Raw genomic sequence first — 19,977 nt, forward strand, 5'->3', positions numbered from 1 at the left:
TAGGCAAAAATGCTACATGATGTATGGTCATGGGAAGCATACAGACAAAAAGAGACACTGGTCATGCCTATCCTTATGGGGAATCTGCCTCCTACATTCACATTTTCCCTTCTTGGATGACATGAACTCTAGGTAACCAAAAGAGAACACGATCAAAAGAAAAAGCAAAGAGAACCCAATGGGGCACTTATCTAATGGTGAGATATTCAGCACAGCAAAAGGACGTGCAGACCGATGAGCGATGATGGTGTTCAGACTGCAGGCAAAGAAGTTCTGGGTAACTGCATTCATATGTCACCTTTATGCCCTGCGTCCTGAATGAGGAGCATACGTGTGACATATAGTACATACAAGATCTAAACGCTTTGGTATACTGGCTGGACACTGGGCTACCCTTGGCAGGAGATTACTAAGGTGAAGAATACTGCAACAGTGATATAGAAAGACATCTTTGTGTTACTCAGGCAACATGTGGAATATCTCAGGACCCTCTGCAGCTCTTTCTCTGGACTAAATAGCCAGATGTGAATAAACAAGGATACCCTGGTTGCATCCTGAGGGGGACAAATGCTGGTGCCACACATCTGCCAAACACTCAGAGTTTACCTAAAAGACCAAATGACAAGGTAGTGGCTTGCCAATAATCTCATGAACTTTGTGATCTTTGTGGATAGGGATGTGCAGATAGGCATCCTACAGATTCAGGGTGAACAACATCAACTTTAATAAAAGGAGTGGAGACGTGCATGCAAGACTAACATGCTGAATTGGGCTACCTTCAGAAAACTGTTCAGTTTAGACAGGTCTAGTATGGTTTGGCAAGGTCCATCATTTTTTGTAACTACGAAAAATCTGGAGCAAAAAAAAAACTTCATGTGTTTCTCTACTACAGTGTAAAAGCAGACCCAGAAATTATTGTCAGTTCCACGTGGTTTGGTGGGATGGAAAGCATTCTTAATAAGGGAGGAAAAAGCTTTGACATTTGTATTGCAGCTATAGAAATAACCTCTCTTACTCACTTGTCTGTTATTATGTGGAATCAACTTCCTTTGAAGTATAAAATCTTCCTCCTTTAATGTGTGGAAGGAAAGAATGGGATGGAGTGGAGGACATTTAGTCAACACTATCCGTTACCATCTTTGGAGGGAGTATAACCATTATTCTTCTTATTGTGCTGTTTGGGTTTCCCTATATTTTAGTCAAGGTGCATCTGTATATGTGTTAGTTTAATTTAACAGAGTGCATTCCCTTCCAGATTGTTAAACAGTGTTACATTAAAATTAAAGTGTTATTTTATTTGTTTTATCCTGTGGCTTGTGGGCAAGATTCTAGTCAAATTTAATTTTTCTCTGTTTCAGGAAATTTTTTTAATTATAGTGTTTGGTGGGAAACCTTTCTGCAGGATTTTGGTAAAGTATGGCTCTGCCAGTGTTTCTTTTTGCATTAGAAACAGTGGGACTGATTTTGGTTGAATTCTAGTTTTGTGTCCGAAAGTTCTTTCTTGGTTATAGCAATGTGTTTTTGGTGGGTTTTTGGTTGAGTCGTGCATTTTGCGTTATTTACTTGAATTAGCTACACACAGCAAAATCATTGCTTGTGTGAGGCCACTGTGCACTGGGTTTCTCCTTATTCCCAGTGTTATGCAATCATGGAATTACAGATAGCTATGGTGGAGGGAGGGCAAGAGGGCTTGCCCCTCTGCAGAAATGCGTACTTTGGTGTTTACTCAATGTTTCCAAAACAACTTTTTTTCACTGTACAGCTATTAAAGAAGTTATCAGAAGAATTGAGAGTCTATTAAACACAGAGGAAGCTACCCAGTGTGTTGACATGCAGGGATAAAGCCCTAACTACAACTGAAGTTCAACAGCAGCTTGACTAGTGGGACAGCCAGTGTGGGAAGGGTGGAAGTGAGTGGCTTGCAGTAGCTCAACCAACCTGGGGGAAAGGAGACATAGCTTCTGGTTGGCCAATCACCACCACAAAGGAGAAGACTTACACAGTACCAAAACAGCTAGGACTGTGGATGTCATCCTAAGTAGGTGACAAAAGGGTATATGGAAGAACACACATGCATGAAAACAGCATAGGACACCCTGTAGAGAAGGAGGCATCCAAGTCAACCACCAGTGCCAAGGTTAGGGCATCACAAGTAATATGCATTGCTTGGATGCCACTGGATGTACAAACCACCTCCATCACTGCATAAATGATGGATCCCCCCATCTGGCTCTCACTTCCTTACCGGAGATCACAATACTGGAGAATGAATGGACTCAGTACTGAGAAGAAGGTTCAGTGGCTGGCCGACAAAAGAAGCAAAAAGCAAGCAGAAAAAAACAGGAGATGCTCAAGTTTGCCTGTCTCTGCCACATTTCCAGGCCTGCTTTTACTTGTTCTTCTGTTTAAAAGGGTTCTCTTGTTGAATGTCTGAGTACCGCACCTGTGATCAGTGGAAGAGCAAGACCAACCATACAAAAGGTGACTGTATATTAGGTAGGAAGCTGCAGTACCTCAGAATATGTTATCTTAGTCTGAGGTACATAATTTGTGTAGTTAGTATCAGAAGCAGGGGTGAGCAGGGAGGGCAAAGCCACCCTGCAAAAATGCTTTAAGGGCATGGAAGGGAGTTGGAAAACTAGCTGCACAACCTTTTGCATTCTGCTCACTGGTTTTTCATTTGCCTTTTTTTGTGTGTGTGTGTGTGTGGGGGGGGGGGTCTTTTTCATTCTTCTTATGCAGGTCTTATAATGGCAATAATTATCTGTCATCCCGACTGTGAAATTAACAGTCAATGACCAGATAGTCATCATAAGAAAAGAGAATGCATGCTTTAGTGAAGGAAGAAAATTCTAATACTGGACAAAAGACATAGTCCAGTCCCAAAAGAAAAAAAAAACAAAGCGCTTCTCCTGGGCTACAGTCTGAGCAAAAACCTCAGTCTTTATGACAAAATGGCAGCTTTGGTAAACACATTTACACAGCTGTGTAAAGATTGGGTGAAGACAGATGAAGGTTGCCAGTCTAGCCAGATAAAATTTTGGAGGTAATTCTGTCATCTGTAAATATTAACGTAAACCACAGGCTTGTTGTCTTAAATGGTAAAAATAGTGTCACATGTGGAACTGGAAAAAAATGTATCAACAGTGCACTCTACTGACCAAGTAAAGCATGTTGTGACCCTTTGATGTTAAAACTCGAAGTCAGTAAGTCTACAGTGAGGCATCCTGCCTACTGTTTTAAGGCCAGAGTTAACGACCAGAATTTGCATGCATAAATGTCCTTTATTGCTCTGGTTTCTGCCCAGAGGTGAAGAATGTAAACGTAGTTTCTGATAGCCTGGGAACCCAGGGAAGTGTGAAGAATGATGTAATGTAACCCAGGGAAGTGTGAAGAATGATGTAATGTAAACCAGGAATGTGATTTTAAAAACAGAGAGAATCAGAGAGCATTAAGCATTTTTGTCTTGACCATCCAACTCACCAGCACTATCTTGCTCTATATGTAAGTTTATCTTAGACTTGTGTTTTCTCTTAGAGAGTCTAATCTTTCTAGTTTCTAGCTCTAAGTGTTTTTTTCTGTGATGTCAGAAGTGTACTACTGAATTATTTTAAGTATTTCTATGTGATCTCTAATCTCTTGACTAGCACTGTGTAGTAAAAAGTATTGTCTTGTGTTTTGACTATTTGTTATTAAATATTTTTAAACCCTTTCAACTGTGGCTGTTTTTGTACAGATAATTTAAGCTCTTTAGAGTACTTGGATGCCTTTGGTGAAATTGTACAAAGCCACTTCGATAGCTTTAGCCTTGGGCTATACTACCAGTTGGATAATAATATTGCACAGTAATAATTGGACACCCTTTTATGGGCCTTTGAGTAGCTGATAAACATTAGTGGGTGGTGGCAGCTGGTACTACCGTACAGTCTGGGAGAAAGGGGCACAGCTGGAGAACCTGTGCCAGCCTTCCCCAGGATTGTCTGTGTGGTTGTATAAACTCTTCTCAAAGTGTGTGTGTGTGTGTGTGTGTGTGTGTGTGTGTGTGTGTGTGTGTGTGTGTGTGTGTGTGTGTGTGTGTGTGTGTCAGCTACTTGGGCAGGGACACAAAGCACTGGTTGGACAGAGAGAGTGCTGGAGGTTTTAGCTTGCCCGCTAGGCTGAGATCTGGACCCTATAGCTGTGCCAGTGGGGAGTCTTATTGGGGACCTGGAGAGCAAGGGAGCGACCAGCCCCAGACTGACTGTGATCTCTGTGTGCTAAGGGAAATTACACTTTACTGTGCGTATTTGTTATCCTTTCCTCCTATATGCGATGCCCCTCACTGGTGTTAGTGGTCAGGATTGAGGCTCCTTGATTGCTGGGCCAGGGCACAAGCATCACAAGCTGTTTATCTGACCTCTGCTGACTTAAAATCTGTTAACGGAATCAATATTTTTTCCCAAAACAAAACTTCTAAGTAAATCAAATAATCTACTCCAATGGTGCTTATACTGCACATTATCTATGATTATGACATTCACAGCAGAAAATATCTGAGCAACCAAGGCAGTTATCTAAATTTCTAACTCGGCTACAGATGGCCCCTTACATTCAGAACTGTGTCTTTACATATTCTTCATTTAAAACTTGACTCAATAAATATGAGCTCCTGAGGCAAAAATATAAGATAGCAGTGAAAGCGTGGTCAGCAGTCCGTATTTTGTCAAAAATCTGTTTTTGTGTCAGTCAAAACAAGACACACATTGCATATCTTTTTAATTCTTTTACTGTTCTATTCTTTTGTCACACCAGAGTTCTGATGTACAGTTAAAAGATAGAAATGCAACTGAGGAGACATGACAAAGTCCATGCTGAAAACAGTGAATGGTTTAAGAAATCAACCCAAATGCTTGTTGCAAATGGCAGACTGGTCCATGGGTAAATTACTGTGTAATACTCAACATTCAGATAAATCAGAATGGGAGTTTTAATGTCAAGCATATTTTGAACTAAACCATACTACTTAAAGGGGTATATATTAGTTCGCTGAAAGTTATTTTCGGTGAAAATCTATTCATCGACACATTCAGTGAAAATCACTTCTGCAAATCACTGAATTTTCCAAGGGCAATGAAGTAGATTGCTAACTACACAACTTTGCTCTTTTCCCCACTGTAGTGCGATCTCGGAGTTGATATATATAGTTATGGGGACCCCACTTGGGTGGGTTTTATTTAGTTAGTTGTGTGTTCCGGTATACTGCAGGGCAATTGTTTCATTGCCCTTTTCACTGAATATGTGTCGATGAATAGGTGTTTGCTGAAAATAACTTTCGGCGAACTAATATAGACCCACTTAAAGTTATCATGGTATTATGATGTTTGTATCTTAGACGAGGAGAGTACTGACAGATGCAATAAAGACTGAAATTACTTGACTAAAAGAAGGATTTATGTAGGTAGCTCAGTACTAATGGGGAATAACACAAATCAATCTACAAACATTATTTTTTAGTTAGTTAATGTATCTAGTGATTGGTTCAATCCAACCCATTGTTCAGAAGTACTTACAAAACTGTTAAAATCTAAGTGTTAAAGATCAGTATATTGCCTTGATGTAATACAGCCTTACTATTTTGTGAATTATTATTACACACTGGAGGGCATAAAAGACAAACATGAATAAAGTGTCACTATGACTTGCTGCCAAAACTTTACCTAATCTGAAAATGAGATGATATGAGTTTTCTAACTTCATATATTTTTCAGCAAAGTGCATATTCATTTTGCAGCTAGTAGTAATGTCTTATTTACAGCCCACACTGCACAGTGGGTAAACTGCCATCATCACACGAGGAGATCTGTTGTTCTTTTGCAAACAAAGAAAATCACAGATGCACTTAATCATGGACATAATCAAAGACTGCTCACCTGAGAATAGCAGCAATAACAGGCTTCCATTTAAGTGTATTAAGTGGGGATTGGGGGGTACAGCTCTTCATATCTTCCATGTGGGTGGACTGGGCTCCATTAATATAACTACCTTTAAGGTCACCAAGTCTCAGGGGTAAATTACAAATATTTTAGCCGAAGACTTTTGAGTCCATCAATCTCAACCAAATAGACTTACACTAGATCACCTACAATACGGTGAACAAATACTGTAAATCACATTTGACTATTCAGAACTTACAACCTGGAGGCAACAGAGACATCTACAGACCAGTCACTGTCTCATCTAAGTTAATGAAGTTAAAACCAAACCAAGAGAAAATGCATAGCGAATTATACTCACGTGTTTTTCTCCTTCAATCTTCTTGTCTGCTAGCTGTACAGCATCCAGGTACTTAAAATACAGCTCCATCAGCCTGTCAACCTATGAAAAAAATAAATAAAAAAGGATAAATTAATTTAAGGAGAAGACCAGTTGAGAACAGTTTTGTAATAGTATTATCAAACTTTATAAAAACTAGATATAGTCGGAAATTAAACTACATAGATTAATGGAGTACACATCTATCACAGTCTGACATTAAAACTATAAAAATCAATCAGCAACACATCTAGCCATAACAGCCAAAGTAGCATGGACCAATGCTGCCTCACCAGTAAGGCACTCTCAGTCACCATTATGCAGCAGAGTCAGGAAGCATACCATACTTAATGCTAACAAAAAACATGTCTACAATGTTCCAGAAACAAAAAAAATAAGACCATAGCTAGCTTTCTTCAGTAAAAGTAGGCTTAAAACATCATTTATGTAGCCCAAATATATTTTGGTACGTTGTCCAGAAAACCACAATAGTGATCAAAGTTTTTGGTGTCACAGTAAAGTCCTTCCCAATTTCTTAAGCGGGTATTAAAGTCTGGATTTGTGAAAATCAATCTTTGTAATAAAGTAACTGTGAAGTAAAAATAAGATAAAAAGGCACCTTCTACATAATGGAATGAAATCACAATGGTCTTCTCATATACACACTTCCAAATCTCCAGTGGGTGCTCTCTACAAAATATTTACTTTCCTTGGTAGGTCCATGCTTCTTTTCCATACACTGCATTGACTATAGTCAATGAAGGGCGTTCATAAAAGAAGCAGACTGTACACCCTTTCTAGTTCCTGAATGGCAACCCAGACTACAACTAAAGGAGAAATCAAAAGAACAGCTAATATAATAAACAAAACTACCATGGGGGTATGGATGTGGGGTAGAATTAGTCCTTTTTGATTTTAGTCCACGAACATATGGAGGTATTGTAGGTGCCCACATACCTTAACTTGCATAGACTGAAAATACATATTCACATATGCATGTCTACTGAATTCTCTCAAACAAAAAGCAGCCTACCCTCTCAGAGCCAAACCTAGCCCTAGAAATTGTATCTGGGAAATAATGCCTGCCAAAGGTATAGGATATAACTCCAGTTTGCAGCATCACATGTATGTTTGGCAGAGACCACTCTTGGAAAAAAGTAGTATATGTGACACTAGCTCTAGCCAAATGAGCATTAATTGGTCTTTGGAACAATTTCCTAACAAGGAAATAATGTGAATCACGAAAAATTAACAAAAGTTAGGTATCAGCAGGAGGTGTGGTGGGGAAAAAGAAGGTAGCTAGGAAAGTACAGTTGTGTATACTTACCATAAATGTAGATGTTCAAGTGTATTCACTGTTGCAGTCATTACATTTGGGTAATCTGCTGGCAGGTTGCCCTCAGTCGGCCTGAATTCCAAAGTCTTGGGTCCTGCGTCGGTTGCTGTCTCCTCTTCCATGATGTCAGGGGTATAAAACATGCAGCAGACGCCATTTTCTTTAATTTTTCTTGCCCCCGATGTCAGGTGCCCCCAAAAAGGTAGCAACATTCTATATATATATATATATATATATATATATATATATATATATATATATATATATATAAGCATCAGTATATAAACTTTGCCTTCATCTACAAGCAAATACACCACATAGGTTGTAGAAGATAGAGAAAGAAAGATGAACTGTAGAATGACAGGGGGATGGTGGGAGGGTAACCTGGACTGCAACAGTGAATACACTCGAACATCTACATTTATGGTAAGTGTACACAACTGTACTATGTTCTTCGTGTTTCACTGTTGAAGTCATTACATTTGGGTAGAATCCCAAAGCTATGGTTGGGAGGCTGGAGCTAAACAGCATTAGGTGAGGCTATAAGGACCTGCAGCACTGCAGTGGCAAAGCCTGCCCTGGACTTAGAGTGAAGAGGCAAATGGTAATGCTTTGTAAAGGTGTGAACAGAACTCCAATTAGCAGCCTCTAGAATGTCCTTGGTTGGTACTCCTCTGGGAAAGGCTACTGAAGTAGCTGCAGCCCTGGTGGAGTGAGACCTAATGCCCTTGGGCACAGGTTTGCCATGGTGTAAGTAGCAGAAACGGATGCAGTGGCTTATCCACTTTGAAACTGTCTGCTTTGAAATAGCCTTTCCTTCTTATCCTGCAGCATATGACACTAGTAATTGCTCGTTTTTTCTTAGAGCTTTAGTCCTGCTCAAGTAGAATCTTCACTGTCTGTGTATGTCCAGGGAATGCAGAATTCTTTCCCCTTTGTTCTGTGGATTTGGATAAAAAGTTGGCAGATGAATTGTTTGGTTAAGAGCCACACTGGAAATAACCTTAGGCATAAAAGTAGGATTTGTCCTCAGAGACACCCTGTCTGGGTAAAATATGATAAAAGGCTCTACAGCCATGAAGGCCTGTAGCTCTGAAACTCTTCTTGCTGAAGTAATTGCTAGTAGCAGAGCTGTCTTCCATGATAAGAACTTTATATCAGCGGTAGCAGCTGGTTCAAATGGAGGGTGAGCTTTTCCAACACATAATTGAGGTCCCATGCAGGTAATGGTGATCTTCTAGGAGGCCTTAAATTTTTGGCTCCTCTAAGATACTGCTTTAGTAAAGGATGAGAAAAGACTGGTGGCTCTGTATTGTAATGAGCCAAAATGGCAGAGGAATGGATTTTGATTGATGAAAAAGATAGGCCTTTGTCCAGCATCTCAGTTAAGTATTATAATATCTGAGGAATATGCGGTTCTGCTGTATCAGTTCCTTGTGCTTGATTCCAAGCACAGAATATCTTCCATTTGTCAATATAAGATTTTCTAGTACTAGGCCTTCTGGCTTCCCAAATGACATCCATCACAGCTTTACTGACAGGTGTTGTCTGTATAACTACAGGATTAGCCATGCTGTCAGGTTCAGAGTCTGTAGTTGATTGTGCAGGATCTGATTGTTTTGCTGGGACAGTAGTTGTGGTTTTTGAGGCAAGGTCCAAGCTGGGTATTGAGACAAGTTCTTTAGGATTGGGTACCAGTATTGGCGGGGCCAGTCCGGGGCAATTAATATCATCTTTGGCTTCTCTTGTCTGACTTTTAGGAGGACCTTGGGTAGAAGAGGCAGAGGAGGAAAGACGTAAACGGATAGGTTTTTCCAACTGAAGGATAGGGCGTCCACTTTCCATGCTTGTCTGTGATAAGTCCTTGTGCAGAAACTTTTCAGTTGATAATTTTGAGGAGAGGCAAATAGGTCTATGTCTGGGCTCCCCCATTTCTCTGCTATCATGCTGAAGACTTCTGGATTTAGTTTCCACTTGTGAGGATCCATAAGGTTTCTGCTTAAATTGTCTGCCAGAGTGTTTTGTTTTCCTGGCAGGAATTGAGCTTGAAGATTTATTTGGTAGGTCAATGCTGAGTCCCACAGTGCCATGGCTAATCTGCAAAGGGGGTATGAGTGTGTGCCCCCTTGCTTGTTTATATACCACATGACTGTGGTGTTGTCCATCTTTATCAGTAGTTGTCCGGGATGAAGAAAGTCCTTGAAGGCTGTTAGGGCATTTTGAACAGCTAACATTTCTTTCTGGTTGATATGTAGATGCATTTGATTTGGTGCCTATATGCCCTGAATGCATCTTCCTGCCATGTGGGCCCCCCAGGCATAATCTGATGCATCTGTTGTTAAGGTTTGGCTGGCAGGGGGTAGAGTGAAGGGCCGTCCCATGTTTAGGTTTGGCTGGCAGGGGGTAGAGTGAAGGGCCGTCCCATGTTTTGGTGACAGGCCTTTGCCCACCATAGAAACTCCTGTTGCAGGCAGGGGATGAGAGGAATCATTGTTTCCAGACTGTGTGAATGTTGACTCCATAAACCTTTTAGGTACCACTGAAGTTTCCTCATATGCAGTCTTGCATACGGAATTAGTACGATGCAGGATGCCATGAAGCCCAGAGCCTACAGAATTTGTCTTGCAGAAGATTGGGTTTTTGTTGCCATCAGTTTGAAGTAAGTAGTCAGTTGCCTTTGTTTGTCTGGTGTGAGGTAAGTCATCTGGGCAGTTGTATTCAAGCTTGCACCCAGGAATGTTATATTTTGAGAGGGTACCAGTTGTGATTTCTTTTCATTTATAGTGTACCCTAGGCATGTTAGAAGCCTTTTCACAAATGCCAGGTGTCGCAGAAGAGTGTCCTTATTCTCTGCTTGAATGAGACAGTCGTCCAAGTAAGGATATATTTGAATACTTCTTTGTCTGCAAAATACAATTACTGGTGCCAGGCACTTTGTAAAGACCCTGGGTGCAGTAGATAAGCCAAAGGGCAGTGCAGAGAATTGGTAATGCATTAAGCCAGCCTTGAATCTGAGGTATCTTCTGCACAACTGTCTTATTGGGACATGCAGGTATGCCTCTTTTAGGTCTAAAGTCACCAGCCAAGCATTCTTGTCCAGCATGGGCAGAAGCTGTTGCAAGGTGAGCATTTTGAATTTTGGAATGTCCAGGTATGTGTTCAAAATCAATAAATCCAGTATTGGCCACCAGGTCTTGTCCTTGTTGGGTACCAAGAACAGTCTTGAGTAAAAACCTTGTCCTTTTTCCTGTTCTGGTACTGTCTGAATGGCCCCCATATCCATGAGGGACGTAACCTGTTTCTGTGCCTCTGCCCATTGGTTTTTAGGCAGATCTGGCCAACCATTTGTCACTGGCAGAGTGTGGAAATGGAATCTGTATCCCTGTGATACGATGTTTAGTACCCACTTGTCCTGGGTTATTAACTGCCAATTTTGAGCAAAAAGTGCTAATTTTCCCCCTATGGGAGCTGCCAAAAGATAAGTGCTTGGTGTAGGCAGAGGGAAGTCATTGGGATTGCTTTCTGTAGGTTTGCGCTTTATCTCCTCCAGATTTGGAGTTGGATGCACCCCATTGCTTTGACCTGTAAGAGTCTTGAGTCTGGTACCTGGAACCCTTAGGGCATCTGGATTTGCCCCTTTGAGCTCTGTCTGACACAGGAAAGGACCAATTTTTTTGTAGGCCAGTGTCTACTGAATCTAGGTGGCTGCACTTGTAAGAAATTTTTAACAGTTTGCATAGACTTAGCTTTGTCTTCCATTTTCTTTAAAACCTCTTCTGACTTAATACCAAACAGAAAATCATGCTGTAGAGGTGCATCTAGCAATTTAGCTTTACCGTGATCAGGCAAATTTTGTTCCTTTAGCCAGGCATGCCTCCTAATCACAGATCCAGTAACTGCGGCCCTGCAGGAGGCCTCTAAAGAATCAAAACCACATTGCAAAGTATGCTTTCCTACTTGTTCAGCTGCATGCAATAATTCCTGCAATTCCTTATTTTCTGCACATTCTGAAATCAACATAATTTTCTGTTTCAGCAATCCCATAACATGTTGTTGGTACTTAAGCATATGTAATTGACAGTTTAAGGCCCTGACTGCCAAGGTTGCAGATGTATAAACCTTTTTCCCCATCTGTCCAGTGCCCTTGAATCTCTGTCGGAGGGGGTAGGGTTTTTTGCTGTTGAGGCCTTAACTCCCTTTGGACCCTGTGAAATAGTTTCAGGATCAGCAGCAGGGTTTCTAAATAAAAAATTATGAGAGTCAGGGACCCTGTAATACCTGTCAGGCTTACTGGGAGACGGAGGTAAGGAGTCAGGGGTCAGGCTTGACTCCGAAAACACATCATCCACAATGTCTAAAACAGGGGGAATGGCTAAAGGCTTGTGCTGAGGGAGAAGAAGGAAATCCCTGAGCCTCTTTTTTGATTCTGAGAAGTCTTGACTCTCCCAGTGAAAATGCTCCCTCAAAGTATGCAAGGTTTCTCCAAATGAATAATCCTCAGGAGGAGATGCAGATGGAATAGACTCCTCAGCATCAGAATCCTCATAGGGAGGTAAAGATAATTCCTGATCAGAAGAAATAGAAACCTGATCTGAGGATTCATAGTCAGTGTTTTGCCTAGGCCTCTTATCTGGAGGGGGATGGGTACCCCTGATCAAGGTAATAAGGTCTTTGGCCATTTTGATCATCTGTTTTTTAGGCATAGAGGCCTGTGCACGTGGCTAAAGCGTTGTTTTTTTAGTTTTAGAAGGTGTCTTTGCCTTAGGTTTTGCAGCTTTCGTCAGTTTGATATAAAAATGTTGAGGTCTGAATACACACTCAGAAGCTGGTGCCTGCTCAGCGGCTCCGGACCCATCGGAGGGAGATGCATCCTTCGGTCCAATACCTTGAGTATCTTGTGGCATGCCGGACTCCACATGGGTGTCGGTAGAGGCCTGCGACTCGAAGGTAGCGGGTATCAGGGCCTGCAAAAGTGCCTCACTGAGTACCGGCAAACCAGCGACTGGCTTAGGAGAAGCTTCGTCATCGGGTTTTGGATCTCGACTGCCTTTCTCTGTCCTTTTCTTTGCGTTTTTTATGTACTCCGGTAGTCGGATTGCTGTCATCTGTTTCCAAAATACTTAGATGCAAAAATATACCGACGCTTAATAGTGCGTTGGTTAAATCTAGCACAAAACCGACAGCCAGGCACATTGTGATCAGGGCCTAGGCAAGGAATACAGTATAAATTTGCTTCCCACAAATAATACAATTATTAACTTTTTCTGACATCGGTGAAAAGCAAAAAAAAAAGTTTCCCCAACGGGGTACTTAGCTTTAGTAAAGACTTTGGTTCTGAAACTCAAACTCGAATATTTCAGTAGTCGGCCGACCGGCACTTGCGAAATGCTTCTGCTTCGGGCACCGTGCGGCAAGAAAGACTAAAGAAAATGCCGTCGGCTGCATGTTTTATACCCCTGACGACCTGACATCATAGAAGAGAAGACAGCAACCGACGCAGGACCCAAGACTTTGGAATTCAGGCCGACTGAGGGCAACCTGCCAGCAGATTACCCAAATGTAATGACTGCAACAGTGAAACATGAAGAACATCATATGTTTTGGGAGTGTAATCAGTTGGCAGATTTTAAAAATTCCCTACAGAGTACGCTGTCAAAAATACTGGGTGATCAAATGGCTGTAACTAAGGAAATTATTCTTTTGGGCTGGGACACAGGATCTGAATAACCTAGACATAGTAAGGCCTTATTAGCTTTAATTTTGTTGGATGTCAAAAAAGCATCTGCTAGAAAACTGGACTCCAAGTCTAAACCAACTACATGTGGATGTACTGAATACTATGAAAGAACTGGAAGAGGGATCTTCAAAAAAGTGAAGGAGCTAATGACATAAAAATAAATAGAAATTGTGGGAACAACACATGAAGACTAATGTTCAGGAAGAAGAGGAGTGAGGTTTTAAGGGAAAACAGGAATTCAGCAATTTATGTAATGTCAGACTGATAATAGTTATAAAGAAAGCAAAGATGTGATGCATAATGCATGTAAATGGAAAACATTATTATGTTTTTTTTCTTTTCTGTTAATATGTTTTCCTATGTCTTAAGTGATAACTTAATAAAGGCGTTAAAAAAAAAAAAGGTAGCAGCTTGTTTAGATATAGGGCTTCCTTTTTACTGCTGACTAACTGAGTACTGGCTGGGGGGCTTGGCCTGGCTATATAACACGTCAGAACCCTTTAAAAATCATCCTAATTATGTCCTGCAAGAAAAAAAAACATTTCTTGCTGGGGCTGTCAGTTCCTGACGCAGTGCACAGCAACATCTACCACTGGCTCAACTTTTTGAACTCTCACAGCACTGAACAAGTTTCACAACGAGCCCAAACTGGAAACTTTTCTTTAGATGAGCAGTAGTTTTTTCTTTAGAAGGAAAAGGACACTCATTGCACTGCAGGAGTTCATTTCTTATTTACAATACATTTGACAGCACTTGAGATAGAGTGCTGCATGTAAGTTTATTCATATTTCATTTACAAAGATCAGAAGATTTTGTGTCTGTGTGAATATTATGCATGTTTGTGCTTAAAATGACCCAGATAGGGGGTACAAGTCATGCAGAATAAAGCTCTGTACCTTAGTTGTAAGGAGGCAAGAGCGATTCTCCACACCAACTGCCAGAATCACTGCTGATTACAGTAAGTTATTGTCAGTCATTAGAATTCCATTAATTTTGTGGTTTACAAAATTACGTTTATGTAAAATCTGTTTTCACTTAACTTTTTAAGTAGTTTAGAGCAGTCTGCTCTTATTTGTCTCCAGTTTTGCAAAACATCTCTCACCTTGCTTCATACATATATGTCCTATCCATGAGCAAGTCACTTAACCAGGTGGTGCTTTGGGGTAGCTGTGAGCTTGGGCTACAACCATCTATGAACAAGAGTAGTTACTGCATAAAGAAGGAAGTTGACTGTAGTAAACCGGGACAACAACATATTAGCCATGCTCTTTGGACGTGATCCACAGTTTCTTTCTTCTGCTGAATGTTGGCAGTGTGTTTATTGTTAAGCTGTGAATAAACTGGACAGCATGAAGTCAGAGTTTAATGTTAACATATTAACCATGAACATATTTTTAATCTAACTTGTTTTCTGCAGGCACACAGGTGTGAAATGCACTTTTTAGGCTACATTTTGTCTAGCACTTAGTGCAGATGAATATGGCTATGAGCTATTAAAGAGCTGCTTCTTTAATTGTTTTACTTTCTTACTGCACTAAACAATGAATTCAGAGATTGGTCTGGATTGCATAACATAGTCTAAACATGTTGCATTTTAGTAATACATTTTGCAGCATTTGCTTTACAACCTCCAGCAACTGCAAAGAGCTTGGTGGACATTTGTAGGGTCATATACTCTGTATTATTTGGTGTGATAATCAGAACCGCCTACACTTCAGCATCCATTATGTAGTCATTGTTGCACAATACAGTGACACAGTCTTCTCTGCAAGATTGGACTGTAAAGGGCTTCTGCATTTAGTTTAAAGGAATAACTGTAAAAGTAAAGGAGAAAATAGTGTGCACACTAACAGATTTGAGCAGTGTTTATGACGAATGAGAGACAGTCATGTAATGGCAGATTGGAATGAATGCCCCCCCCCCAACCTGGTATATTACTCTGCCGAGGATTTCATTTGACCATGATCCAGCTCTGATGCAGACCATCACTCATCACTTTTTTTACTCCCAGTTGTTCTCTCACAATGCCAGTTTATTCGCTAGTACCTAATTATTATCAAAAGAAATTCATAGTCACATTCTTATAAGCTCTCTTAGAGGCCTTTTTATGCAAGACTGAGTACTGAACAAAAGGCTTTGTTGAAATCCAAACAGATAACATCAGCAGGGTTGCCACTGTTTACTTTCTTAACACATTTGTAAAACTGAACCAAGTTAGTGTCGCAAGAAATACCCACAATGATACTCAGCAGTGCATCATGGTTCAATAAATAAAGAAATGCATTTAGTAAAACCACTGTTAGCCCTGTATTCAAATAATTAGCTAGGTTATTCTATTTCTAGGTCTTCCATCTCTCCCTTGAAAATATGTACTACTGCAACTTGCCTCCAGGCCTCTGAAACCATATCTCTTTCTATTAAACAGTTGTATTACAGGATTCATCAAAAATCTACAATACTTTCTTTAATGTCCTCAATGGAATATTGTATGGACACTTCATTTTATCCACCTGTAGCCCACCCACAAATTCTACTACCACTTGTACAACTTCAACTAAAAAGCTTTTTTTTTTAAATTTTCTCAGAGATACCATCTACTACTACTTATAATTTTTGACACAAAGTAATCATTTAGAACTCTACTTTGATCTTCAGGTTCTTTGTGCAATTTCTTCAGTGTTTAGTTCTCCACAGTTTCCTTTTTCTAGACAACTTTTGTTCAAATCCTTCCATCTTAAACTCCTCAGTCAGTCCATTTTTTTCCTGCACAACAGGACACTGCAATCAGATTCTGACAGACTTAGTTCTCCACCATGATACATTCTTCTCCTAACCAGCCTTTATTATGTTTTTCTTTTCAAAAGTTCAATATCTAATGTAGTGAAATTAGGTAGCCTGTATATGGTATCAATACACCAATTTCAATCCATCTAATCAGACAGACACATTATTAAACATCCAAGAATAAAGGTGAGTTGACTTCCAAGATGGCAGCATGCTGAGTAACAGCTTAATTTCAGCTCTCCCAGTGTCAAAACAGAAACTCAGAAAAGAGAGCCAGTGAATTTGTTAGTCTGGGTAAATTTCAGTTACTGGCTATTAAGTGCACTGCCTGGATGCCAGCACAGAAGAAATTTAGAGAACCTGAGAGAAAATCTATCACAAAAGGTGAGGAGAAAACAATGACCGGGAAGAATCCTGCAGCTGTAGACCAAAAAGTTGTTCAAGTTCCTGCTTTGGTGGAAGACATTTCCTTTAGATTACTAGAAGTCAAATGTGCTCAGAGCTGATTAAAATGAACAAACACACTGTAGAAGTACATCAGCTTGAATAACAGAAGGCTGGAAAAAAATGGATGAAGCTTTACACAGATATTCAGATGAGCTGTTAAAACTGCAGGTTGAAATGAATAAAAGGCTGGCTGAGTAAGAGTCTGCTTAAGAAGAGATGTTTCAAAAAATGGTAGAATTAGAGGGTAGAGCACATTTTCTGGTGTACCAGAGGAACTGGAAGGAACAGACTATTAATTTTATGAAAGCACAAATAAGCAACTGGACTGGCATTCCACAGCAGGAGTTGTTAACCGAAAGGCACATTGTGTGTATGCTCCAAACCTGGCCATAAGAAAGCAACCAAGATCGCCAAGAGAAAGTTGCAATCCTACAAGCAGAAAGAGCTGATTTTGCCAAAACTGTGGCAGAAGGACGTACTAAAAGATAAAGACAGTAGAGTGTTTGTGGAAAATGATTACTGTACATCAGGCAGAAGAGGAGTACATTTATTACCAGCAATCAAGAAATGTCAACAGGCAGGTGTGAGATTCAATCCACTGTATTCAGCTATCTTCTGAATATTTTTTTTTCCTGGACAGCCACAGTAATTTTTGATGCATAACATGCTAAGGAAGAAATACAAACGTTTGCCCAACTAAAAATGAGCTACCAAATGGGGGGAGGGACCTGTTTCTTATCATTTTGATAATAAAGCTTATAGAGAGAGTCCGTGCCGGTAAAACCTTTTCCAATGTATCACAGAAAAATGCTTTAGGCAGAGAAAAGCATAGGAGTTGACTAGAACCACCACCACATTTGTAAAATATGGCTGAACAAAAAAAAAAAAACAAACCTGAAAATATTGGACTTTTTGGGCTTTGTTAATCTTGTAGGGGACTCTGTATGCACTACTTCAAGTCATTAATGTTTAGAAGAACATTAAGATGGGGGGAGAAGGAAGTAAAAAAATTTTGTTCTTAGCATTTTTACAAAACATGACATGTACTGCATGTAATATAGAGTAAACCATTTCCAGTTATTTTTCTATGTTACAGAGATACCAAAGTAAACAGGTGTCCTCTTATTTTCATTCATTCTTTCTTTTGGTTTACTCTTAAGAAATGTAGGCACTGCAATGTGAAAAAGAAGAAAGCCTGGACAAAAGCATATTTAAGATAAGTTGTAATGTTGGGTTACTGAGGTGAGGGACTGGTTGTACAAGTACACAAATAATAACACAAGTAAAACTGATATGCTTTTTTCTTATATCTGCATACAGGAATGACTGGATTAAGACTCATGGATGTAACAACAAGTTTTAAGTGAAAGTAATAAATACAACAGAGCTGATTGTAATGAAGTTTTCCTTTAGTAAACAAACGTTCACTGTGTAACACAAGAAGCTTGTCGCTGAAGACAGCTGTGTTTCTGGGTTTTATGCTTTTGAGACAAGCTGATAAAAAGGCCAATAAAAACAGAATACTTTTTTCTTTCAATGGCTAGGCGACATTGTTTTCTGAAAGCACTGAAGTTGTTTTCTACATCTGGAAGAAGAATAAAGATAAGACAAAAACATACAGTACTTAGTGCAGGTAGAAGCACAAGCTGTACCATGCATCTTAGAATGGATAACCTAAATTATAGGTTATCTAAAGCCTGAGTGTAGCTGTCAATCCAGGACAACTGTTCCTATTAGGATGGTTAAACACTTCATTATTTTAGGATGTACATGGTTGTATGTGTTTGTATTACATTAACAGGTTCTGGGAGTGTTCTGGATTGTGTTTTTTGAAGGATTTCATTAAAACAAAACATTTTGTAAGATGTGATATAGGATCAATTGTAGATGGCAAGAAACAGCTGTATTAAACATCAGCCTGCCAAAAGCTGAAACTAGACATTTAAAAAGACAGCTGTTATACATAACAGGTGGGAATAACTTCTAATAATAATGGCATATTATCTTGGAATGTGAATGATCTCACAGATATATACAAAAAAGAACAGTAGTGAACTATATTAAGAAATGCAGAGTATAAATAGCTATGCTACAGGAGACGCATTTGGAAAGAACTGAGCATGTGAATTTGCTAAAGGAATTCAATGTAGTTATTCAGCAGAATACCTGGGACAAAGGAAAAGGGCAGTACTTACATTAACTGACAGAGGAACTCTAACAGTGACAGAAGAGGGTGGGGAAGTAAAATGGTAGATTTGTAGTAGTAAAGGGCTACTGGGAAGGAAGGAGGATTACCCTGGCATGTACTTGTATTCCACTTAAACTGCTACAATGGGGCTTAAGAAAATTCTAGAATAAATAATCAGTTTTTAGCAGGGAATATTACTTATAGGTGGGGACTGGAATTTGATTTGCAACAGTGAGGATGTATTGGGGGTGGGGGTGCAAGGGAAAATATAACAAAAGAGGGAAGATTTTTGAAGGAATTTATGCAAATACTTGGTATGGAAGATGTGAATTCAGTATTAGGGATTCAGACAGAATTTACATATTCCCCAAGGTACAAAAATTGAGCTAGGTTAGACAAATTATATTTCACAGGAACATGTGCACTTAATTGAAGGTTTTGATCTGCAGAAGTTATAGCTACGGAGTGGGATAAAATGAAAGTGGAGTTTAAAAACATGGTAGACATAACAGAAAAAGATATATGGTTAAGAATTAATAAGAATTATTTCGACGGAATGGCAAAGGTTAAAGTATTGAAGAATCACAAAACAAAAAGAGGTACAACTGCAGAATGCTAAAGCAAAAGTAAATGACTACCTGGATAATATGGGCAAGTCTAGAAAGATTGCTAAGTAATTGTTTCTGATAATAACTCAAGGGCACAAAAGCCTTTAGCATAATGGCCGAGAGAACAGAAAGTAGAAAGGGTTTTTGTCAAGCTTAGGGAACATATAACAAGAAAAATAAACAGGAATCCTGTAGAGGTATTACAAATACTTTTAAAAGTCTGTTAAAAAAGCAGTGAAATGTGGAAATCAAGAAAAAGTACAAATGGAAATTTTTAAGGGAGAATTAAATACATCAAGATTAGAGGTAGATGAGGCTCAATTATTAACCGTTAGGATAGGAAGAGATGAGATAAAAAATGGTGATGTACAGCCAATATACAGGAAAGTCTCCAGGAATAGATGGAATTCCTTTGGAGGTTTGGAAGCTGGGAGGGAAAGAGTGATAAAGATCTGGAAGGTTTTGTTTAACATTATTTTAAAAGGAGAAGTACAAACATCCTAGAAGAAAGCTGTGATGGCTGCAATACCTAAAAATGATAAAGACCCATAAGATCCAACTTCATATGGGCCTATTTCAATTCTAA

At 39.6% G+C, this 19,977-nt stretch overlaps 1 protein-coding gene across 2 annotated transcripts in view; it reads right to left on the reverse strand.

The window, feature by feature from the left end:
* Nucleotides 1-19,977, reverse strand: part of CTNNBL1 (catenin beta like 1) — a 2,650,525-nt gene that overhangs the window by 681,270 nt on the left and 1,949,278 nt on the right. For both annotated transcript variants that reach the window (XM_044090205.1, XM_044090206.1), the window contains one exon: nucleotides 6,274-6,354. In XM_044090205.1, the coding sequence (XP_043946140.1) occupies nucleotides 6,274-6,354 (81 nt within the window). The remainder of the gene's footprint in view (nucleotides 1-6,273; nucleotides 6,355-19,977) is intronic.

This window comes from Protopterus annectens, chromosome 12.part0 (genome assembly GCF_019279795.1).
Source record: "Protopterus annectens isolate FY-2018-M chromosome 12.part0, PAN1.0, whole genome shotgun sequence".
NCBI classification, from domain to species: Eukaryota; Metazoa; Chordata; order Ceratodontiformes; family Protopteridae; genus Protopterus; species Protopterus annectens.